The sequence below is a fragment of the Felis catus genome, chromosome B1, assembly GCF_018350175.1.
Source record: "Felis catus isolate Fca126 chromosome B1, F.catus_Fca126_mat1.0, whole genome shotgun sequence".
Lineage (NCBI taxonomy): Eukaryota > Metazoa > Chordata > Mammalia > Carnivora > Felidae > Felis > Felis catus.
The window spans coordinates 21,237,672-21,263,076 of record NC_058371.1 but is presented as its reverse complement, the minus strand read 5'-3'; the positions used below and the strand labels follow the sequence as shown (position 1 = coordinate 21,263,076).

Genomic DNA, 25,405 nt, shown 5'->3' with positions numbered 1-25,405 from the left:
CTGCTTTTGCTTTGTCTCAAATTTGGGGATGTTGTATTTTCATTTTCATTTGTCTCCAGGTATTTTTATTTTCCTTACTGATGTCTTCATTGACCCGTTGGTTGTTTAGTAGCATGTTGTTTAGTCTCCATGTGTTTGTGTTTTTTCATTTTCTTCTTGTAATTGATTTCTAGTTTCATACTTTTGTGGTTGGAAAAGATGCTTCATATGATTTTAAATTTATGGAGACTTGTTTTGTGGCCTAACATGTGATTCATCTTGGAGAATGTTGCATGTGCACCTAAGAAGAATGCATAATCTTGTTGTTTTGGGTGGCCCATTGTGTATATATCTGCTGAGTCCATTTGGTGTGTCATTTAAGGATGTTTTCTTAATAACTTTCTGTCTGGAAGGTCCATTAAAGTCCATTACTATTATTATATTACTGTCAGTTTCTCTCTTTGTGTCTCTTAGTGTTTAGGTGCTCCAAGGTTGGGTGCGTAAGTATGTATAAGTGTTAACACCTTCTTGTTTGTTTGATTGATCCTTTTATTATTATTTAATTGCCTTCTTTGTTTCTTGTTATAATAGCCTTTGTTTTAAAGTTTACTTTGTCAGATATAAATACTGCTATTCCAGCTTTAGTCCATTTTCATGGAATATCTCTTTTCTCCCTCACATTCAGTCTGTGTGTGTCTTTTCATTGGAAGTGAATCTCTTTTAGGCAGCATCTTGTTTTTTTTATCCATTCAACCACACTTTGTCTTTTGATTGGAGCATTTAGCTCATTCACATTTATAGTAATTACTCGGTTAAGCGTTTGACTTCGGCTCAGGTCATCTTATGGTTCATAAGTTCAAGTCCTGTGTCAGGCTCTGTGCTGACAGCTCAGAACCTGGAGCCTGCTTCAGATTCTGTCTCTCCCTTTCTCTCTGCCTCTCTCCTGCTCATGCTGTCTCTCTGTCTCTCAAAACTAAATAAACATTAAAAAAAAATTGTAGTAATTACTGATAGGTATGAGTTTATTGCCTTTTCTTAATTTTTTTTCTGATTGTTTTATATTCTCTATTCCATTCTTCTTTTCCTCTCTTCCATTGTGTTGATGACTTTCTTTACTGTTACCCTTGGATTCCTTTTCCTTTACTATTATCTATTTTAAGGTTTTTGTTTATTGTTACCAGAAGATTCATATATAACAACCTATGTATATAGCAGTCTTTTTTAAGTTGATGGTTGCTTAAGTTGGAACACATTCTAAAAACAATACATTTTTACTCCCCTGCCCCATGTTTTGTTTTTGATGCCATACTTTACATCTTTTTATTTTGTGAATCCCTTAAATGATTATTGTAGATATAATTAATTTTGCTTCTTTTGTCTTTTAATCTTCATACTATCTTTATAACTGGTTGACCCATTACCTTTACTATGTTTGCTTTTATCAGTGAGATTTTTTTTTCTATCATATATTTTCTCATTTCTGGGCTTTTCTGTGTAAAGAGTCCTTATAATATTTCTTGCAAAGCTGGTCAGTAGTGATGAACTCCTTTAGTTTTTTCTTGTCCAGGAAACGCTTTATTTTCCCTTCAATTCTGAATGGTAACCTTGCCAGGTAGAGTATTCTTGGTTGCAGGTTTGTTTTTTGTTTTGGGGGTTTTTGTTTGGTTTGGTTTGGTTCTGTTTTTTCCCAGCACTTGGAATGGATTGTGACACTTTCTCTGGCCTGCAATGTTTCTTTTGAAAAATCAGCTGATAGTTCTGTAGTGATAGGGGTTCCTTTGTGTATAGTGAATTGCTTTTCTCTTGCTGCTTTTAAGATTCTCTCTTTAATTTTTGACCTTTTAATTATAATGTATCTTGGTGTGGATCTCTTTGGGTTTCTCTTGTTTGGAACTTGTGCTTCCTGGACCTGTGTGTTGTTTCCTTTCCCAGGTTAGAGAAGTTTTCAGCCATTATTTCTTCACATTAATTTTCTGCTCTTTTCTCTTTTCCTTCTGGGACCCCTATGACAAGATTATTGGTATTCTTGATGTTTTCTCCAGAGATCCCTTAAACTATCTTTTTGTTGTTGTTGTTCAATTTGTGTAGTTTCCACATCACCTTGTCTTCCAGATTGTGGATCCATTCTTCTTTATCATCTCATCTGTTTATTCCCTTGAGTGTAGTTTTCATTTCTGTTATTTTGCTCTTCAATTCAGATTGGTGCTTTCTTCTATTTTCTATCTCTTTGCTGTAATTTTTACCTTGGCGTCCATTCTTCCAAGGTTGGTAAGCATCTTTATGACCGTTACTTGGAACTCTTTTATCAGTTAGATTAACCATCTCCATTTTGTTTTGTTCTTTTTCTGAGGCTTTATCCTAGTTTTTCTTTTGGAACATACTCTCCTGTCTTCTCATTTTGCCTCTCTTTGTTTCTTTGTACATATTAGGTAGTTCATGTAGGTCTGTCTTAAGAAAGTAGCTTTTTGTTGGGGATATCCTATAGGGCTCAGAAGTGTGGACTCCATTGGCCACCAGAGCCAGGTGCTCTAAGGGTGCCACCTTTGTGGGCTGCATGCTCCCTCTTGTTGTGATAGGTCCATGACTGCTGTGGGCACAGTGGTAGGCAAAGATGGCCCCTAGCCTGAGTGGTTGCAAGGGCCGACCACAAGTCCTGTGGGGTCACTGGTCGGCAGGCGTGACTCCTGGCCTGTAACTGCTGCTGGTGTGTTGGTGGGTGTGGTAATTCTACTGTAATATTTTGAGGACCCTCCGTATTATTTTCCATAGTGGTCGTGCCAGTTTGGAGTTCTACCAACAGTGCACAAGTGTTGCCTTTTGTCCACATCCTTACCAGCATTTGTTATATCCTGTCTTGTTGAGGATTGCCACCTTAACAGGCCTAGGGTGATATGTCAGTGATTTTGATTGGCATCATTTTGTGTATGTGCTGCCTTTCATTTGTCTTCTTTGGGGAAATGTCTAGTCAAGTCTTTTGCCCATTTTTAGATTGGATTATTTTAATTTTTGCTGTTGAGTTCTTTGTACTTTTTGGATATTAACTCCTTATCAGATACATAGCTTGCAAATATTTTTTTCCCTTTTCATAGGTTATCTTTTCACTTTGTTGTTTCTTTTGCTGTACAAAAGCTTTTTAGTTTGATGTAATCCCAGTTGTTTACTTTTTTTTTTTTTTTAATTGTTTGTGCTTTAGGTGTGACATCCAAAAAAAATCATGGCCAAGACCCATGTCAAGGTGCTTTCTTCCTTTGTTTATTTATAGGAGTTTCAGTCTTAAGTTTAAGTCTTTTATCCATTTTGAGTTAATTTTTATAAATAGTATAAGATAGGTGTATAGTTTCATTCTTTAATATGTGAATATCCAGTTTTCCCAGCACCATTCATTGAAGAGACTGTCTTTTCTCCATTGAGTATTCTTGCCTCCCTTGCCAAATATTAGTTGACCATACAAGCCCAGATTTATCTCTGAGCTCTCAGTTCTGTTCATTTGATCTGTCTGCTTTTGTGACAGTACCATACTGTTTTGATTACTATAGCTTTATAGTTTAGCTTGAAATTAGGAAGTGTGATGCCTACCAGTTTTTTCCTCCTAGGATTTCTTTGGCTGTTCAGAGTATTTTGTTGTTCCATATAAATTTTAGGATTTTTTTCTACTTCTGTAGAAACATGCCATTGGAATTGTGATAGATACTATATTGGACCTACAGATTGCATTAGGTAGTGTGGACATTTTAATAATGCTTCCAGTCCAGGAACACAGGATACCTTTCCACTTATTTGTATCTTCTTCAATTTCTTTCATCAATGTATTATAGCTTTCAGAGTAGAGATCTTTTACTTCCTTGGTTAAATTTGTTCCTCAGTATTTTGGTGCTATTGTAAGTGGGATGATGTTGTTTATTTCTTTTTCAGGTCACTTCTTATGGTTAATTTAATGTTAATATCCTGCAACTGTACTGAATTCATTGATCTAACAGTTTTTTGGTAGAGTCTTTAGGATTTTCTATTTATAAAATCTTACTACAAATAGAGACAATTTTACTTCTTTTTATTTCTGATGCTTTTTATTTGTTTCTTGCCTGATTGCTCTGTAAGGACTTCCAGTACAGTGGTGAATATGAATGGTGAGAGTGGGCACCCCTGTCATGTTCCCTATCTTAAAGGAAAAGCTTTCAACCTTTCACCATTGAATATTATATTAGATGTAGGTTTATAATATATAGGCTTTACTATGTTGGGGTTCATTCCTTCTATACATAATTGTTAAGAGTTTTTATCATGAAAGGATGTTGCATCTTTTTCAAATGCTTTTTCTGCATCTATTGCAGTGGTCACATGATATTTTTTTCTTTCATTCTGTTAATGTCATGTATCTCATTGATTGGCACATGTTGAGCCATCTTTGCATCCCAGGTATAAATCATGCTTGATCGTTGTAAATGATCCTTTCATGAGCAGAATTCAGTTTGCAGTGTTCTGTTGAGAATTTTTGCATCTCTATTACCAGGGATATTGGTTCATAGTTTTTCTTTTCTGGTAGTGTCTTTTTCTGGCTTTGGTTATTGGTGATGTTGGCTTGTAAAAGGAGTTTGTGAGTGCCCCTCCTCTTTGATTTTTTTTTTTTTTTTGAAGAATTTCAGAGGGATCAGTGTTATTTTAAATATTTGTTAAAATTTACTAGCAAAGACATTTAGTCTTGGAATTTTCTTTGTTGAAAGAGTTTTAATTACTGATTAAATCTTATACTAGTAAATGGTGTAATTCAGACCGTTTCTTCTTGATTCAGTCTCAGTAGATTATATGCTTCCAAGAATTTTTACATTTCTTCTAGGTTTTCCTATTTGTTGGCATGTAATTGGTCATAGTAGCCTTTTATGATTGTATTCCTGTAGTAGCCGTTGTAATATCTCCTTGTTTGATTCATAGTTTATTTGGTTCCTCTTTTTTGTCTTGATTTATCTAATAGTTTTGCCAATTTTATATTTTCAAAGAACTACCTCTTCGTTTGGTTAATGTTTTCTACTGTATTTCTGTTCTATCCTTCATTTATTTCTGCTGTAATCTTTACTTTTTCCTTTCTTATTCTAACTTGGGGTTCATTTTGTTACTCTTTTTCTGCTTCTTATTTATCTGGGAGGTTTATTGCTATGAGCTTCCCTCTTCAAACTGCTTTTACTGCCTCTCATAAGTTTTGGTATGTGTGTTTCCATTGTCATTTGTCTCAAGATAGTTATTTCCCATTTCCTCTTTGATCCATTGGTTGTTCAGGAGAGTGTTGTTTAATTGCCATTTTATCCTGCAGTTTTCCTCACGTTATAGTTATTTGGTATGATTTCGTTGTTCTTAAATTTGCTAAGAATTATTTTTTGTCCTAACATATGTCCTAACATATCCTAGAAAAATGTTCCATTTACACATGGGAAGAATGTATTCTGCTGTTCAGATAGAATGTTCTGTATATTATTACTCTTATGTCCCATTTTGTCTATAGGCTGTTCATATCAGCGTTTTCCTTACTGATTTGCTGTCTGCATGATCTACCCATTGTTGAGTGGTGTATTAAAGACCCCATCTATTGGGGCGCCTGGGTGGCGCAGTCGGTTAAGCGTCCGACTTCAGCCAGGTCACGATCTCACGGTCCGGGAGTTCGAGGCCCGCGTCGGGCTCTGGGCTGATGGCTCAGAGCCTGGAGCCTGTTTCTGATTCTGTGTCTCCCTCTCTCTCTGCCCCTCCCCCGTTCATGCTCTGTCTCTCTCTGTCCCAAAAATAAATAAACGTTGAAAAAAAAAATTTTAAGACCCCATCTATTACTGTGTTGTTGCTTATTTCTTTTAGGTCTGTTCATTTTTGCTTTATGCTTTTATGTGCTCTGATTGTAACACTGGGTATATAAATGTTTACAGTTGTTAGGTTATCTTGATGTATAGACCCATTTACCAATAACCTTTTGTCTCTTTTTATAATTTTTAAAGTCTCTTTTGTCGGATACAAGTATAGCTTTCCCTGCCCCCCCCCCCCTTTTTTTTTCTTTTGGTTACCAATTGCTTAAAATGCCTTTGCTTCACTCTCAGTCTGTTTGCCTTTGAGTCTGAGGTGGGTCTCCGGCAGGACAGGGTATTGTTGGGTCTTGTTATTTTAATCCACTTAGCCTTTCTGTGTCTTTATATTGGGGAATTTAATCTGTTGACATTGAAAGTAATTGTTGATAAGGATTTACTGTTGCCTTTTTGTTGTTTTGTGGTTTGTTTTATGGATCCATTGTTCCTTGTTTCTTATCCTGTTGTCTTTGTAGTTTGATGTCCTGTCCTTATCAATATGCTTTGACTTGTCATCTTTTGTGTAATTACTACAGGTTTTTCCCTGTAGTTACCTTGAGGCTTACATAAGATGTTTTAAAATTTAGCACTCTGTTCTAAACTAATAGCAACTTTAATTGAACTACTAAGCTTTATACTTCTCACATTTTACTTAATGTTGCAATTTACATATTTTCTTATTGTGTAATCAATAACAGACTATTGAAGATATGGTTACTTTTACTATATTTGTTTTTAACGTTTAAACTAGTCTTATGACTTACACACCACCATTATCCTATTACAGAATCCATTTTTAACTATCAATACTAGTGAGTTGTACAGTGCCTTATGTTTCTATGCTATTAACTAGTGATCTTTTATTTTCACTCAAAGAACTCCTTTTAGCATTTCTTTTAAGGTAGGTATAGTGGTAATGAACTCCCTCAGCTTTTGTTTGTCTGAGAAAGTCTATCCTTCCTTTATTTTTGAAGAACAGCTTTGCCAGGCATAGAATTCTTGATTGAAACTTTGGGTTTTTCTTTTTTTCCTCCCTGTATTTTGAATATGTCTTCCCATTGTTTTCTGTCCTGAAAAGTTTCTGTTGAGGAATCCAGCCTTATTTGGAATTCCCTTTTATTTTCCCTCTGTTTTCTCTTATTGCTTTCAAAATTCATGGTCTGTCTTTGATTTTTGCCATTTAATTGTGAAGTGTCTTGATTTAGCCCTATTTGGGTTCACCCTGTTTGGGGTCCTTTGGGCCTCTTGGATCTGGATGTCTATTTCCCTACCCAGGTTTGGGAAGTTTTCAGCCATTATTGCTTTAAATATACTTTCTGTTGTTTCTTTTTCTCCTTCTAGAATTCCCCTAATTCAAATATTATTTGCTTTCATTGTGTCCAGTAATTCCTGTAGCCTCTTTTCACTTTCTTTCATTCTTTTTCTTTTTGCTCCTCTAATTTCAATGGTGGTTTTTTGTTTTTTTTTCCAGTTCACTGCAGTGTTCTGCATGGTTGAGTCTGCTTTTAAAACCCTTTATTGAATTCTTCAGTTATATTTTTCAGCTCTGATTTTGGGGCTTGTGGGTTTTTTTGTTTGTTTGGTTTTGGGATGATTTCTGCTTTGTTGAACTTCTTGTTCATGTATTGTTTTCATAATTTTATTTAGTGGTCTGTATGTTCTTATAGCTCACTAAACTTTATAACAATTATTCTGAATTCTTTATCTGACAGCTCACAGGTCTCCATTTCTTTTGGGTCAGTTACTAGAGCGTCATTCATTTCCGTTGGTATGTCATACCTGATTTTTCAAGATCTTTGATTCTTTATGTTGGTCTCTGTGCCTTTAAGTGGTCTCCTCTTACAGACTTAGCATGTTTGATTTGGCAGAGACATTTCTTCACCAGTCAGCTTAGTGTGGGTTTCTGGACATGTCTGCTGGTAACATCCTTGGGTAGGTGGGGCCTCCTAGTAGAGTCTATTTTTAGGCAAGCAGCTGTTAATGCTCTGAGGTAAGGGGTATGGCACTGGCCAAGAATAGCTAGATAACACTGCTGGCTCGCTCCCCTCCTCAGGGGAAGCTGTGGGATGATCTTCGCGATTTCCTGAAATCTCTGGTCAGGCTTACTCGAAGGTTGGGACTGGGTACTACGTTGGCCTTCGTTCAGGCTATGAACTAGCTTCTCTGCCCTTGCAGGGCGGCTGGATAGGACCCAGGGCCTGCACAGGTTGTTCGGGGACCTGATCAGGAAAGAGTGTGCACTTAACATCCTGGTCAGATGAAGCCACTGGTTTTGCTCTACAGATGTGGAAAGCCCAGAGCTATACTCCATCAAGTGACACTGTAAATGGGGCCGTTGGATGAGCTATGCATTTCCCTGTGTGCTCTGGTAAGGTCCCCTGTGTGGCTGGGTTGAAGGCAGAATTCAGCAATAAGTAGGCTACGAATTACTTTCCCTGGTTGGGTGCAGCAGGCAAAGCAGCTCCAAAGCCGTCAGTGCTTTCTTCTGGACTCCAGTCAACCCAGGCCTCGAGTTCCCTGGCCAGACAGAACCACTGGATTTGCTTTGGGTGGCGTCAGTTCTGCCCACCTGCTTCTTGGCTTAAGAGCTGCTGGGCCACATAGCTTCCAGGTATTCTGGTGAGCCCTTGCTGTCAGAAGGGGCAGGGGGTCACATTCTGTAGGCACAGGGGCTGGAGTAGGGCTATGTCTCTGGTTCCTGTTGGAGCGAGACTGGAAGGGCCCGCTTGAGGCGACTCCCAAATTTTCCTGACTAGATTTTCTGATCAGGAGGGACTGGGGGCCGTGGTCTGCAGCAGGGGTAGCTGTGGCTCAGCTCTTCTGCCAGGGCATGGGCAGAGCAGGCAGCAAGGCCAGAACTCCTTCTTTGGGGACCCAAATTTGGCAGGCCTGAACCTTGCCAAATTCCCCGGTCAGACTGTGCCACTGACCTGGCTTGCAGATGAGTGTACACGCTGGTTGTTGGAAGCCCCTCCCCGCTTCTCCGTCTCAGGCTCCTAGAGGTTGAGCTCCACAGCTTTCCCCGAAGTCCTTGTGGAGTGAAACCAGAGTATGGGCTCCAACTAAGTACCACATTAGGTAGGCGGAGGGCTGGATATCACCCATGGGCTCTCCCCACCTGAGGAACCGGTGGCTTAGGGGAGAAGTCTCCACGTAGTGCTGAGCCAGCGTGGGGGAGGGGCAACGTGGTCAGCATGTAGCTGTTCCTCTTACCCTTCCAGTCTTGGTCTCTCTCGTGCTGCGGGGTGCCTTAGCCTCACTCCTGAGCTCTAGGATCCTTTCATTGGTGTCCTATCCAGGAACAGTTGTTAGTTGCCTTCTTGTGAAGGGGAGTATACTCAAGAACTACTTATGTTACCATCTTGGTGATGTTACTCCCCTCCCCTCTCTTACCTTGTTCCCATTTCAGCAAAATTTTTAACACGTTACCCTATTAGCAGATTTCAAAATATTGATGTAGACTGTAAAAGTAATCCCTTTACATCATAGAATGTACTGATAATTAAAAACCACACAGTTGTAAATGTTTGTTATCTCCGTCCAAACTTTCTCCGCTGAGTTTCTTCAGATCAAACATTTATAACCCAGTAAAGTCCCATTTGTTACCAAAAGACAGGAGAATGATTCTGCTTCAAATGTGCATTTTAGCAAAACAAACTTTTCAGAACTTTCAGCAGTTGTTACTGTTAAATCATATTAACCAGGTACACAGTGTCTAAAGTGATCAGTGACAAAACTTTTTCTATTCGTTAAATAGGACCACCCGATTCTCTAGTTTTTAACTGGTATTTTTCCTTATCAAAATATTACACTACTAACTTTGTTACACTTCAGGAGTCATGGTGGTGGTAACGCAGTCTCCCGAGTAGTAATAAAAGGTTGTTGTTTTAAAATGTTACGTTTTGTAACATTTACAATTTAAAATGTTATATTTAATGTGATCTGAATTCTTATTTAAGAACCAAAGAGTAAATGTTATTTCTATTTTATTAGGTATTAGACCCGTTAGAGAAAGTTATAAGTTTCAGCAATTTTTAAATGATGAGATTGCAGAAAAAGGCAACAAGATTATTATAACAATTCAAAATATATTATCTAAAGAAAAGTTAAAGTGATCGTGAAACCTGAAAAGCTCAAGCAATTACAGACCTCGTCAGTTACAGAGACATCTGCTAACCACAAGGGGTATGTTTCTGCCGGGTGCTCCGTTACTAGAAATACCGATAACAGAGGGAGGAAGGCAATGTCAAGGGATTTCGAAAACAAAATATGTATCTGGAAGTGAAATAAGGGTGAGGGCTGAGGACAGCAGGTGGGGGAGAAGGGGTCTGCACTCTGAGCAGATGCATGCTGTGAAAGGAAGATCTGTGCCAGTAACTCAGGTGATAGAAGAGGTCAGCGCTATGTAGTAAACAAAACTTTCAGAATCCAGAACTAAAAATGGGGAATAACTTTTCCTTATATATGGTTGGTAAAAGAAATGGCTACTTCCTGTTCTTCAGCATCTAAAGAAAGTAAAAGCTGGACTTTTTTTTCCCTTTCCATTGCTACGTTTTATAATTCTCAAAGACATGTACCATTTCTTGAATGATTTTTTTTATTTTGAATTGCACTGCTCCCTTTTTGGAAAGTGTTTCTTGTGTGTCCTTTATTTTGGAACTCCACAGAGAAACTTCAGGCAGTGAGAAACACAGCTTCGTCAGAATCACGGTCCTTGCCACTGTCTTCGCTTGGTGCACACTCCCCACCACTTGGGGACCGACAGCTCAAGTCCTCCACCCCGGACTCTTGATCGCTGTTGGCCGACAGATCCGGATCTGAGCTTTTCAAATTGTCTTGGGTTAGAATGAGAGCAGAATCTTCATCACCTTGTGAAGGACTCCTGGATGGAAAGGATTTCATGTTTCCGCTGTAATCCTGGGGAGTGTTGGCTGTGCTGTTGTCTGAGGTAGAAAACCCTGAGTGTTTGCTGGGTTCACTTTGCTTAGCCTTCACTTTAGTGTGATTTAACTGGACTTTCTGAATTTTTTCCAGCCTCTAAAAAAAAAAAAAGTTTTTTTAGGGAAAAATCATAAATAACTTAGTATTTATTACTTTCCACCTAGGTATAATCTTAAGAACATGGGATGTAAATGGACTTGGGTTCAAAGCTAGACTTTATGACCTTGGACAAAATAGATTATGTGAGACTTGGTTTCTTCATCTCGAATTAAATGAAGGTAAATACCAGCTTTACTATAGGTTTTCTATAAAATGCAAAAAAAGAAAAAAATAATAACATAGGTAAAGCACCTGGCAATCAGTAGTCATCCTTTCTAGACCTATAATGTTTTACATGATGATTCTCATCCTATAAACTCAAAATGCATTTTTAAAACACCAGGAATGAGTTGTTTATTATCTATTTTTTTTAATTAAGAAACATCACTTAACCATAAAACACCTCCTTCTAAAGTATACAGTTCAGTGGTTTTAGTATGTTCGCAAGGTTATACAACAATTCCCTACTACGTAATTCCAAAATATTTTCATCATCCTCAAAGAAAACCCCATAACCATTAGCAGTCACTCCCCATTTCAGCCTCCCACAGCTCTGGCCGCCACTAAGCTACTTTGTATCTCTATGGATTTGCCTCGTCTGGACATTTCATATAAATGGAATCATACAACACATATAACATGTGTCTGGCTTCTTTCCCTTAGTTCATGTTCTCGGGGTTCATCCCCACTGTAGCACGTATCAGTACTTCGTTCCTTCTTATGGCTGAATGATACTCCATTGCATGAATACCCACGTTTTTATCTCTTCATCGGCTGATGGACATTTGGGTTGTTCAAAATACATTTTGCCAGATTTCATCCTTTGGTGTCAACAAGGGGGGTGTTATAAGATCAAGTATTACATATTAATTTAAAAGCATTCATCTTAAGTTGTTATGTGCAAAAAGCACTGTAGTGGGCAGTATGAGTAATTGAGATAGATACAGATCCAGCTATAAAGAACTTGGGTTATGGAGGCAGAGTTCAGGTGATGTAAAAATTTGGAAGAGATAAAAATTATTTAACAGGGCAGGTGGGATAGCTAGAGGGAAGAGATCCAAGTAAGCTTCAGGAATGGAGCGTTTTAATAGGACTCTGAAAGAATTAAACTCAGGTGCTGGTGATGGTTAGAGCATTTGTGGCAGGAGGGACAGTGAGAAGAAAACCACCAAAGTAGGAAGATGTCATTGTGTACAAGAAGCAGAGAGCAGTTGAATTTGAGCAAGGGGAGTAGTAGAGAATAAAGTTGAAAGGGTTGATTAGGCCGAATTGTGGGAAAATCTTAAACGCGAGGCTAAGGGGTTTTGACTTTGTTATAAGGGAAGAGAGCCAAAGGCTTTTAATTAAGGTGTTTTCAGATTTTCTAAGTAGTTTTTTTCCTTCATTTTTAGTATTTTAACAAAAAGAATATTGGAACAGACCAGGAGAATCGTTAGCCTTTCCTAAAGCTTGGGTATCTTTAGGAAGAGTAAATAAAACTGGCTGAGTAAAGACATGTGTGGACTTGAAAATGGCAAAACTCATAGAAGTCTTACCAGTGCTCCAGAATTCTAAAAATCTAAGCTGTGCATCATTTCACTTCTCTGTGTGCTATTTAATTCAAGGTCTCTCTCGCCCTGGTGGCAAGTCACAGTCAATCACTGTGGCACTCTAAAGATTCTCCATCAGAATCTCTAGGCTTAAGAGCCCTGGCATTAGGGTTTTTGTGAGGTGGTGGTTTTGATACACGGAGTCAAAAACTGTTCTCCAATCGTGTAAAATTAACGTAGAGCTCTCCACATAGGTCTCAAGAGGATTTGTTGAACCCTTGCAGATTTATAATAGAGTAAGATTTATGCTTGCCTTCAAAATTTCTCAAAACCAGTAGTTTAACTTGCTGAATGTGTTTTATCCATCTGGCTCCTGTATGTACTTGAGTGTACAACCCTAGACCTAAGATCTTCTACTTAGATCTTGAAAGGCGATGTTTCCTAGGAATGTTATGGGAGCATCAGAGGAGTCTGCCTCACCAGCTACCTCCAAATGACTATCTTATTGGTGGGGTCCCTGAACCATCATACATGTCTCCCAAGCCACCCTTTTAGGGGCGACCTCCAGATGACTATCCATCAGGTAAAGGAAGTAGACTTTGTTGGAACTCATCTTGTGATATTTCGCCGACTTCCATTTAGAAATTTATCAAACTAAAGGTAAAAACCTGGAAGTTCTTTTCACGTCATAGTACTGTTTTATGCACTATGATGGGAAATCTTAGTTTATTGACATTTTCCCGGCCTTCATCCTAATACTTTTATCTGTAGTATGTAAGATCTCAAGGGGGCACAGAAGCCTTTTCATCCTATTTAAACCTTTAGTCTCAATTTAGAATTCAGGTCCAGACAACAGCAATCGGTTGCCAATTCTTGAGCAAGTGAAAGACATGATGATGCCATGGAGAGTTAACAAGGTGAGTGAAGCCGAGTGAAGCAAAGAAGCCATGCGGTTTTAGGGAACCACTAAATAAACCAGTGGTATCACTGGAAGCAAAGTTAGAAAATTAGCAAAAATATGTACATTATAACCGTCCTGTCCAATTATTGGGACATTATAAAAGCCAAAAACTAGGCTGTTGGTAACTCGGCCTCGGCTGTTATCATGTATAGGCTAATATAATAATATTATTGAAAGTAATAATAAATTTACAAAAAAAACAAATTTTTACAAGCACATAAAACAAAAGTGCAAAGTCAGATTTTGTTCTTTTCACTTTGAATCCCACCCTTTTCACTTACTCTCCAGGAAGATTCATTTTGGTTCTCTCACATAATAGTAACAAGATAAAATGTGACCTATGGTAGGGATAAGCAACTAGTTCAGCAAACCCTGTAAGTGAGCCCCCCCCAGACGCCTGAAACGTGCTGAGTGCCGAGGTCTGGGCTTCGGTTACCTGGGCGCTCACCCGGTGGCCATCTGCTTCAGGTTATCCACTCGGCTAAAATATAAAATGGCTACATTGCCTCATTTCACGAACCCCAAGTCACGAAAGGCCTTCACGGAACAGTGTTTGTCAGGAAATAAGCACAGAAAGTAGGTGAACAGGAAGTGTGTCTTACTTCTTCTAGGGCCTCTCGTTCTTCCTCCAGCTGCTGGGTTTCCTCCTTCACCGCCATGAGGTAATCGGTGACAGACTGTCGGGGCTGCAGCCCCTTTTCGAAGCGGTTGTACATCCCACTCCAAAACCTGGAAGAGACAGCAGAGCTTTACGATGCCACCATCTCCCAGTCTGTAAATCACGCTCTCGAGTCTTCTTAAGGTATCTTTCATGCCAGAGGCCCAGAGTCCTAATAATAACGAATCACGTTACGTAAGGTAATGATTTCGTGCTGGTACTTTCTTTTGCTTGGGAAGGTAAATTCATCATGAGTCTGCTTGTACCTGTGGTCCTGAATAAGAAGGCCCAGATCTTTCTTAAATAGAAGTAGCACACGTTATATTCTTCTTATTTAAGAAAATGCTCTTGGTTTTCACATAAGCTTGGAAAATTAGTGCTTCTACTCTCATTTAGAATCTCTCAGCTGCAAAGGGAACCTTCTAAATTTGAAGGTTGGGGCTTGTTTTTATCACAACCACCAAAAATTGATATTTCCGTTTGCATCAAATCTTTTTTTTTTGTTTTAATCCTTTACAACAAAGCATACTGGAATGCAGATGAGAAGAGACAGTATCATCACAAGGATGTCTGCAGATCCACATTTTACTTAGAAGAGCACTTTGAGGGCAGGGACTTAGTGCCATTCATGGTTTTCTCCATGAAACCTAGCACTGCCTAGAACAGTGCTTGACCCCCAATGGCATACTTGACTGGCTATTACTAACGAATTAGGAGCATTATGTGTCTCAGCAGCTCTGAAGGCTGCTATTTTACACAAACCATGGAGACTTTTTTTTTCTTTTTAGTGTGGCAGAATTAACATTTTTTCAGAATTCTGGCAAAATAATTAAGATAATTCAGAACAAACACAAACTGAGGGAGGAAAAACACTGTAGAGGAAGAAAAGCCACTAAGTATGTTGGGGGTGAGCAGGGAGAAGGAATGTGGTTTCTCAGTTGATTCTGTGTGTTTGTCTTTTTTGCTGACCTCTGAGACATCCTCCCACATCATAAAACTTCCATGTGCAGAAGAAGCCAAAGGCTAAAATGTATAACATGCAGCTCGAATAGAGTATATAGGATGCCACCCTCCTCTCCCCATCCCAATATAGACAGTCTTAAAATAACTGACTTCCACAAGGAAATACTTCGAGTAGGAGGAAATTCAGCAGAGAAAGAAGGTAAATCATGGTCACCACCTAAACTTGTGATTCCACATCTGACTTACAAGGCACTTGGTTTATTCCATCCATCCTTCCTTTCCTCTGTCCCTTCTTGCTTCCTTTCTTCTTCCCTCCCTGCTTTTTGCTTTTAAGTAATACTGGAACTTATACTTTTCAAGCATCATTATCATAAAACACCAACTTCTAAAGACCGTTCCATATTTAGAGGGAAAGAAGAGGGAGAGGAGACACTGGCAAGAATATTAGATCAGCTACTTAACAAGCATCCTTCTTTGGTGTGTTTTATGTCCAAAGAAAAGCCTTGAAGCTCAGTGTTTCATATGCTTTGGCCTCCAAATATTAAACAGTGGCAGAATCTAAGTTCATAACCATACCTAGTAAGGTCCTACAGGGTTACATACTTGTACAGGAAGTTGCACGGCGTTGTGGGGAGACGAAGCGTTCCCCTGGTCTGGCTGTGATCGTCCCTAAATAGAGGATTCATGTAGTCGGCCCGATTCTTCCACAGGTGAGCCCATAAAGAGTATGTTCTTTCTTGAATTCTGTTATAAAGAAAATAAGCCTGAAAATTATCTGTCTTGGTTTATAGAAATCGTAGATATGTAATTGTCAAAGCTGGAAAGGGACCACTAATTGTTACGTGCATATCCAGTGTCCCTGTCCTGTAGCAGGGAAATTGACAATCTGAGTGTGTGTCTTTATGAGCCAGCAGGAGAGCACCGTAACAGTCTCAACTTCTCTGCTACCTGTACTGGCCTGGACAAGATGTTTAATTCCTCTGAGTGTAAAATAAAACTGCTATGTAATTGGGGGGAGGGGATTCTTCTCCAAATAGTCATTGACGTTGTATTATTTGCCAGGTACTATTTAAATGCTTCACCTGTTTTCTCTCATTCGGTCCTCACTGAATTCCTATGAGATCTGTCCATTGTACAGATGAGGAAACTGAGGTTAAGAAAGATGAGGCAGTTTCTCAAAGTCCCATAGCTAGTGAGTGGAATAGCCAGGATTCACACCCAAGCAGACACCATCAAATTGGCTGGTCCGTCGCAGCAAACCACAAACTCGTCTAGGAAAACAGGTGAGCTTGAAGGATGCCCTCTGCTACGTTGGAATCATTAGCATTTAATCAGGAATCACATTTGAAGCTCCCGAGAGAAAAACCACCCAGTATTCACGAGAAAAAGTGAATGTTACACTGTCTGTTTTGACAGCATAAAACCAGCGGAGTCGATTTTACTTGATCATTTCCAAAATTAAATCTGATTGTTACTATATACACTACAGTTAACATCATTTTATCTTATGAACATTTCAAAACTCTTCTGTCACTGCAGTTCATAAAGCACTCTGCTGTTAAGCTTTTGACTTTGTAATTTATTTTAAATGCTACATTTCATGGACTTCCTCCTCGATAAAAGCAGTACAGTTTTAATCTTAATGAAAGAATGACTTGGGTTTCAAATCTGCTTCTTTCCCAGTTAGATTTGCACCTCTTCTTATGAGAGTATGTCCACTGCAGATGTCTGTTTCCTTTTAAACTCAAAAATCACTTTCTCTGACTCCAGGAAGTTTCCTTTCAGTATTCGTGTGTCAGGTCTACGGCCCTGTCCGTGGCTGTCACTGGGGTGTGTCAGCTCGTACCTCACTTTGTCGGGTGCTGATACCAAACCAGGTATGAAGTGGTGTCAGGAGAAGGAAAGTAACCTTAATCTGTCAGTACAGGTATGTAGCTACAACAGTCTTCGGAATTTTAAAAGGCCATCTGAAATTCTCAGTCACAAAATCCTTAGATAAAAATTAAACGGCAAAGCACTCACTTGAGTTCTTGTCGCTCCTTCTGGCTGTTACATAGGAAGTTTCCAAACTGGCAGGAATAAATGTGATGTTGAATGTGAATCAGAAATCTCTCATTGAACTCAAAGGCACAGGGAAATTGTTCCATTAACTGCCAGACACATTCGATGAACTGATCGATAACTGGAGAGATTTCTTTTGGATCACCATCTAGATTGCCATATCTATAAAACGAAGTTGGGTTTGTGGCATGAGAAAGCTATAAATGCAAAAACAATCACAAAATAAACCTCAGTTTCTAAATAAACCTTACAGACCTGGAGCACAGAAATGGAAAAAAACAAATTCCACTTTCAGGAGAAACTTTGTATTGAAGGTCTTGGGTAGAGAAGGGACATAATGCAAGAGATCAAATTCAAGGGAACTTTCCACGGCAGAAGAGCATTCTTTCATTCAAGATTTAAAAGTACATCAGGACTTCTGAAGTAAACCTTGGACTTCATTTTAATCAGTGACTTGTGGGAGTGTGGGAAGAAATGTCTAAGCAACTTTAGAGAGTTTTTCACTTTTGCACTGTTTTGTTGGGAAAGGAAGAGGAAGAAAGACAACTTGAAAAAACTGTGGCTTCCCAAGTATCTCAGGGTATTTCTAGAGCAATGTCAAAACCTATCACAAAGTTATTTCCGTGTGGCCAGATTCCCATCTGCCTTCAGATCTCCCATCCTGGTTTTCCAAGAATACATCACAATCTCCTCCCTCACATTTATATTGACCTTTAAATGAAGACTGTCTAGTCCTTTACACTATTATGTGAATCTTACAATTCAAAAGGATGATTTGGGTGCCATCAAATACAAAATAATATAGAACCTCATCTTCTCAGCAATGGATAACCAACTTTAGGAATAGAAATGAGCAAAGATCATCAGTTTAAGAGTTTTTCCAAGAGTGAAAACATTAGAAATTGTCTGGAAACTTCTCAAAAGTTTTAATTCCGCTCAACTTGGTAACTTTATAAAGAGTTGCCTAGGGGCGCCTGGGTGGCTTCGGTTGAGTGTTCTGCTTAGGCTCAGGTCGTGATCTCACAGTCCTCAAGTTAGAGCCCTGCCTGGGGCTCTGTGCTGACAGCTCAGAGCCTGGAGCCTGCTTCCGAGTCTGTGTCTCCCTATCTCTCTCTGCGCTTCTCCTGCTTGTGTTCTCCCTCTCTCAAGAATAAATAAGCATTAAAAAGGCAGAGGGGTGAGGAGCGCTGAATATTCTTTCCTGATAGTCTTCAGCCGTCTCCACCTTCTTTCTGTCCATATCCTCTGTCTGAAAGATGCTAACTGCCTAGAAGATAGAACCCCAAAACTGAAAATAACAATGTGATCTTAAAAAGGTTACTTAATGGGTACCTGGCTGACTCTGTAGAGCATGTGATCTTAATCAGGGTCGTGAGTTCAAGCCCCATATTGGGCTTGGTGCCTACTTAAAAAAATGTCAAATGTTTGGGGGCGTTAATATTCTCTTTTGTAAAACAGATTCATTGTGCTTTCCTGGAAAAATAATTACAAAAAAAAAAGAATTACAGAAAACCACAGAATGAATGATTAATGCTAAATGCAAAAATGAGAACATTAAATATGGGCAGTTCCATGAAGTTAGAATTTACTTTAGGAAAACACATTGAAACAAAAGTGTATGTCAAATACCTAACTCACTATTACCATGTTGCCTAAAATTTAACTCTTAGCACCATAAGACTAGATTACACCAGCTACAACATTCACTATTCAGAGATTAAACACCAGAACACATGTCCGGCATTATCAACACTGACCAAAAGGACGCTGGTGGCTCTAGAAACAACAGCTTCTGTTTACTGAAAGCTTAGTTATATAACTAGGCAAGGAGCTAGATGAGTTACATACACTTTTTAAAAAGCCTTGCTATAACCCTATGGCACAGGGAGTGAATCCCCATTTTGCAGATGGGAGACCCCACACTAAGGACCAAGCCACACAGCTCATAAATGCCACAGCCTGGGTTTGGGGCTGGATCTGTCTTGCTCCAAAACTGGGCTATGTTCCCTCTCCTCAGACATCTGGGACATACTTCACCTGTGACACAAATACCCAGGACAAGCCCAAGTTCGTTCCCAGGGTGAAAGGTCAAAGAGAGACTGTAACACAGACATTTCTCATCTTCCAGCTCAGAAAGTGTGTGCACTTCGAAAATGGAATAGTTTAATAAATCAAACGTATGTGGTAGGAGGAAGGGAGAGCTCATCCTTTCTAGGCCAATGAATAAAGAAGTATTTCTGTCTTTTCTGGAACAATTTAACATTAGTTAGTTCTGCCCAACAAATAAATACTGAGAGTGCTCAGAACTTCATTTATCTGTGATACGATATATACAACAAAATTTTAGCTTTTTGAATAAAATCCACAAAGAAACTTTAAAAATAAGGCTATTTTCCCCCTCACTCAATTGAAAACTCCAGAAATAGATCTTTCTATCCTAAACATCAAAACAGATTTTTAAGGTTTTGTTGTTTTGTTTTTTTTTACCTGTGATTAAATTTATGACCAAAGGAAATCCAGTCCTTTTCAATTAATACCTACACAAAAAAGAATATAAGTATCACGGAGAGAAGCAAACAAGGAAAAATAAGAGACCCCAACCAACAATGCTGAAGGATTCAAAGGTTCTTGGAGTAGTGACTATCCTCAGGTAACCTGCAAATGAATAAGCACTCCTTATCCACCAATGTAGAGACGCATATGCACAGCAGAAGGGCAAAGGTGAAGGTCATCCACAGGAAAAATAAATGGGAATGGATATTTGGAAAGGGGGTGACAGCACCAGTGGGTGCTTCCTACAAACCACTGTTCATATTACTTCACGTATAATCTCTTTTCATTGTGGGACAAGTATAATCACCCATTTTTCAGAAGGGAGAACTGAAAGAGAAGTTAAATACTCCTAAGATCAGGCTAGTAGGAAGTGGTTGATGCTAACTCATAACCTCGCCCTTTCTACACCAAAGCCTGTCTCTTGACCATTATGTCTTCAGTTACATCAAATACCAACGTCCTTACAAGAAACCATTGGGAATATTTTCCTGTGATCTTTATTGCACATTGGAAAAACTGTAAAATGATGGGAGTCTGGGACATAATAGAGGAGTTCAGCCCTGCTTTGGATTTGAGGTAACATGAGTGTATAATCTCCAGTTGTCTGAATTAAAAAAAAAAATTAATAATAGAGAGCAATCCTGTCACTATCACCAATGCTCTAAAATGGCCAGAGATGTCCCTTGAAAACAATATGGAGTGGCTGAAGTTTGCCCTTGGCGCCGCATAAATTTAATGGGGCAGAATCAAAAGGAGTCAGTGGCGGAGGGTGGCGTGAAATAGCGTGTGACCCCGAAACCCTCAGCTGTCCAAATGGAAATGAAGGAATCCTAACCTCGGTCCAGGGGAGGGGTCTGAAGCAGGAGTATCACTGAAGTCTCAATGCTATCACTGGTCACTGGAAGTTCTCACTTTCAAAAACAGAAGAGAGAGACAGCCCATCACAAAAACCTGCCTCTGCCTCTTCCCTCCTGCCCCCCGAGTGCCGGGGGACAGTACTCGATGAAGGGAATCTAGCAGTAGAAGCAACACATTCAGCTCCTGTCAGTATCTCGCCCCAGCATGGATTCAGGATCCACTGGAGCACTTTCTATTAAATGGCTCAAGAGGCAAGAGCCAGGCAATCTGCCAGTCACCAGGAAGCCCCTGCTGTCATTTGAAGACAAGGGTTCCACCTCGGCCAGAGCGTCACCACTCCAGGCAACTACACCAACATTCTGCACTTGGACGTGACAGGTCACGCTGTGACACACACCTAAATGGTGAAAATCTAGGAAAGGGTGGACTTCATACTTTCAACAAAGAACACAAAAACACTGAAATTCTCAATACTCCAGAATTGTGAAGGACTATCTAAAACATAAAAGCAGTCAATGAAAACGGTTTTTCCTCTCAAGGACCTTTTGCGTGCACGATACAGAAAATGTTTGCTCCGAGTATTTTTTTCTGAAAAGCATTTCCTGTTATTACATGTTCACGTGTTCCCTCAAACTTGAAATAGTTATGAGCAAAGAGGATGTAAAACTCGCTACTTTGCAAACTACTGAATATCTTGTGTACTCGCCCCCAAATTCACATTTAATAGTGCCAAATCGAATGGGTCCCAACATCCCAGAAATTCAGTTCCCTTCTTTACTCCGAGACCATTTTCCACATTTTGCCTCTTAATCTTGCTGACGGACTGAGAGAAAAAGAACAAGAGGGAAACAAATTTGCCGCAAGTTGTCCACTCTGTTCAAGGCCCTGCATGGGACGCGAGGCGGGTTACACTCACCATGAAGCCCTTCAGAGTCCGGTAATGCGGATCGAGCAGGAGGCTGGCCACCGAGCACACCTGGGCGGTCCTGTCCCAGCCATCAGAACAGTGAACCAGCACACTCACCCCTTCCTCTGAGACTGCCTGAAACACACGGGATCGGCAGAGTCAGGAAGAATGGGGACAAAAAGGAAAAATGTCTCATCAGAACTAGGTTTGCTTTTATACCTACAGAAAGAAAAAGGAAAAAAAAAAAAACCCCACATAACTGAAAACGGCTCATTAATTTAGTGCTCATGCCCCATCCAGTTAGGGGAGCGTAAGGGCTGGCTTGGTGCTGGTGACCAAAACTTTTCTTTCCCATCACACGCCCAGAAGCCACCCTCCCTCCCCTCTGGGTTCCTTAAGACTTTTCCCGTACTCGAATTCTTCAGCTGTTACCAGCCTCAGTCCTTTTCCCAAAAGGGAAAGACCGAGACTGTCCTCTCTTTTGCACATCCTAAGAGGGCAAACTGTGGCCTGCAAAGCCAGCTCCCCACTCGGCGAGGCACAGCTTAGCGTGGCGGCCACAGCAGATGGGGAGGAAGCAGGCAGGATCCCTGTTCTGAAGTCAGAGTACCAGTCCGCTGGCTGCTCTGCCCTTCTCACCCACCTTTGCAATGAAGATTCCTGCATCCATGATGGCCTTAATGTGCCTTAACCAGCCAGAGTTCTCCAGTCCCCACAGAAAGTCACTCATCGAGGGAGATTTAAGTTCGCACACTGCAAGATAGATGTTATGAAAGCAAAATAAAGGCAATTTCATAGTTTACATCTGATCATATTTGCAGGTGGTTGGTTAATGATTCCTTCATTGTAGTATTTTCTGCAAGAAATTAAGTCAAGATAAATGCCCATACTTAATAAAATGGATTCTACCGAACCACTTCAGGCAAGGCTCTTACTACTTTCTCCCGTCATCAGGGATGCCGCATTTCAAAAGTATTCCATTTGTGAAGCTTAAACCCTAATATTAATGAAAATCATTGTTACCACAGTAGAATGTCCCGCAGAGAAGATGGATTTAAGATACTCGCCCTGGGGCACTAAGGAGTACATGAATGCACACATTACACGGGAAAGTTCTTGTAACGCCCCCAGCACCCGCCCAGCTAGAACTCTGCAGCACCCAACCACCTGGGTTTTGCGAAAACACAAAACAGAACTATCCTAAACATCTTCAAAAGAAATGTTCCAACTCTTCTTGCCAGCAACCCCCACCCACTGGAAGTAAGGCCTGGGGCAAATGAGTGGCTCAGTCAGATGAGCATCTCACTCTTGATCTTAGCTCAGGTTGCGATCTCAGGGGCGTGAGTTGAAGCCCTGTGGGCACCTGGGTGGCTCAGTGGTTAGGCATCCGACTTCAGCTCAGGTCATGATCTCAAGGTTTGTGGGTCTGAGCCCCGCATCGGGCTCTGTGCTGACAGCTGGAGCCTGCTTCGGATTCTGTGTCTCCCTCCCTCTGCCCCTCCCCCCCTGCTTGCCCCTGTCTCTCAAAAAAAATAAATAATAAAAAAGAAATTAAAAAAAATGAGAACCTGTCCTTCTCACCAGCTTCTCCAACATCAAGTTAGGGGTTTTCCCTTGACTGAAAATAAAGATAAGCTAGAATCATCTTGCTATCTATATTTACACAACTAAGGCAGGCATGTCAACACTTTTATAATATCGCAAGCAATTTCACCTCTAGAGGTTACCTTTTAGTTAACACAAAGCATGAAAAAGCTTTAGAGCTAGTGTTCTATGGATCAGAAATAATTACATTCCAAAGTTTGTGTGTTTTATACCCAGGAAGCAGTTTTGAGGAATCCTATAAATCAACCAACGACACGTCATGTCCCATAGATTTATGTTTGTTTGCCTATTTTTTTGTACTCCGTGATGCAGTGACACATGCAGGGAGCGGAGGGCCCTTTTGCCCGCCCTCCTCCACCCCCCGGCTGTGCTGTCAGGAAGTGGCTATGTGGTCCTGCACGAGTCATTTCCATTTTTTGAGGCTCTATTTCTTCATGTTTAAAATAGGGAAGGTGTGGGGCGCCTGGGTGGCGCAGTCGTTTAAGCGTCCGACTTCAGCCGGGTCACGATCTCGCGGTCCGTGAGTTCGAGCCCCGCGTCAGGCTCTGGGCTGATGGCTCAGAGCCTGGAGCCTGTTTCCGATTCTGTGTCTCCCTCTCTCTCTGCCCCTCCCCTGTTCATGCTCTGTCTCTCTCTGTCCCAAAAATAAATAAACGTTGAAAAAAAAATTTTAAAAATAAAATAGGGAAGGTGTATTGCATTATATCTAAGTGTCCTTACAGCTCTAACCTCCCACATTCAACTTCGTTAACTCTTCAAAAGTATTACATACTTGGAATACAGACAACGACTAACTACAATATTTAATTTATCGACTGGCCTTTTCTCCAATATGCCACGGAACAGATGGTTCACTCTCTCATTTCCTGCAATTTGACAGCCACATTAAAACACACACACACAAGTACTCCAATTCTGAGTCACAAATGACAGCAACGATGAAGGCAATAACACCAAAATTCCCAGCAAAAGGCCCTCCTTAAAAAGACCTTTATAATTATCAACACGGTTAGGCAAAATTCCAAACTCCTGAGCGGGAAGACTGCTCCGGTGACCTAACAAGCAGCCGGCAAACGGTGTTCTCTCTGGCATCGCTCTGACTCCAAGTGCTGTCCGTTTGTCAGAGGTTACAGTGCCATCCCCGGCCACTCACGTCACCTACCCGCAGGAGAGCACACTACCCACAGCAGGGAGAAAGCACGTGCAAATCAGCACAGGAAAAGGTACTCTGCTGGAGCTCAGTGAAAATACACAGACCGATGCACAGAAGTCATAGTCCAGTGGGGCAGCCCCGGGGCCCTGGGCACTCCTCACAGGTTGTTTCCAAGGCTATGGTGTCCTTAACCACTACCGTGTGTTATGAGATATCTAAACATATGAAAGATTTAGTTTTTTTTAAGATTGATTCTTTAAATGTGTGTTTATTTATTCTGAAAGAGAAAGAGAAAGGAAAGAGAATCCCACATGGGCTTTGCACCACCAGCACGGAACCTGACGCAGGGCTCGATCCCACAAACCGTGAGATCATGCCAAAATCAAGAGTTGGATGTCCAACCAACTGAGCCACCCAGGCGCCCCAACGTATGAAAGATTTTTAAGTGATGTAGCAGACTCTCAAACTAGCCACAGTTATGTCAGCCCTTTCTTGGAAAAAAAAAAAAGTTACAAATAAAGTCCCATGTTCCTATGTCATCCTGCTTTTCCATCTTAAGTCTGCAAACACCGCCAGGCAGGTTTATGCCCCTTCACGACTTACTTACTAGCTGTGTGATCTTGGACACCTTCCATAGCCTCTCTGTGCCTCAGTCTTCTCAGCTGTAAGGTGGGGATAACAGCCCCTATATCAAAGAGTTATTTCATATGTTGTTCTATATGTAGCCCTCATGACTATTAATTATTCTCACTTCTAAGCCTTTTGCAACTTGATTTTTTTAATCCAAAATTTTACTTTTTAGACATCCATATTATGTAGGTAGATTTCACTCATTTGACAAGTATATATAATATTCTACTCTATGACTACATCTTGGATTATATATCCATTCCCCTACTCTTATTAGTGAGTTGTTTCCTCCTTTTCAGTATTTACAAACAGTGCCTCAAAAGATATGTGACTACAGTCTCCCTGTGAAAAATCTCCCTGTACATACATGTCAATAAGTGAACCAGGCTGGGTCATAGGGTCCTACCACATATCCCCAGACCGCTCTCCACAGGGGCTTCTGCAGTCTGCATCCTCAGCAGCAGGGCGGGAGAATCCCTCTCTCCCATACTAGCCAACAGCTGTGCTTGCCGATGCTTTCGGGTCGGCCAGTGCTATTTCTCTATGGGGATCAATGGCAGTTTGTTTGTTTTCATTGCTTCTACTCTCAGGATGAGTCTGTTTTTTCTAGATTCATTCTGTTTGCTCCCTTGCTTGCGCATGTATGTGTGTGTGAGCACGTGTGTTGTCTCTGTCTTCCATGGTGGGCTTTC

At 40.4% G+C, this 25,405-nt stretch overlaps 1 protein-coding gene and 1 long non-coding RNA gene across 3 annotated transcripts in view; one reads left to right on the top strand and one right to left on the bottom strand.

Moving 5' to 3' along the window:
- The first annotated feature begins 3,045 nt into the window (after positions 1–3,045).
- LOC123384783 lies at positions 3,046–11,468 on the top strand. Its single transcript, XR_006596333.1, has 2 exons — positions 3,046–9,980; positions 10,463–11,468. It is a non-coding gene; the product is annotated as an uncharacterized LOC123384783 (long non-coding RNA).
- The window catches only part of MTMR7 (myotubularin related protein 7), a 126,896-nt gene continuing 111,255 nt past the window's right edge, over positions 9,765–25,405 (bottom strand). For both annotated transcript variants that reach the window (XM_019828309.3, XM_003984625.6), the window contains 7 exons: positions 21,969–22,078; positions 21,335–21,460; positions 19,495–19,544; positions 16,969–17,169; positions 15,550–15,690; positions 13,928–14,054; positions 9,765–10,832 (listed from right to left, as the gene is read on the bottom strand). In XM_019828309.3, the coding sequence (XP_019683868.2) occupies positions 10,470–10,832; positions 13,928–14,054; positions 15,550–15,690; positions 16,969–17,169; positions 19,495–19,544; positions 21,335–21,460; positions 21,969–22,078 (1,118 nt within the window). In that variant the 3' untranslated portion in view covers positions 9,765–10,469. The remainder of the gene's footprint in view (positions 10,833–13,927; positions 14,055–15,549; positions 15,691–16,968; positions 17,170–19,494; positions 19,545–21,334; positions 21,461–21,968; positions 22,079–25,405) is intronic.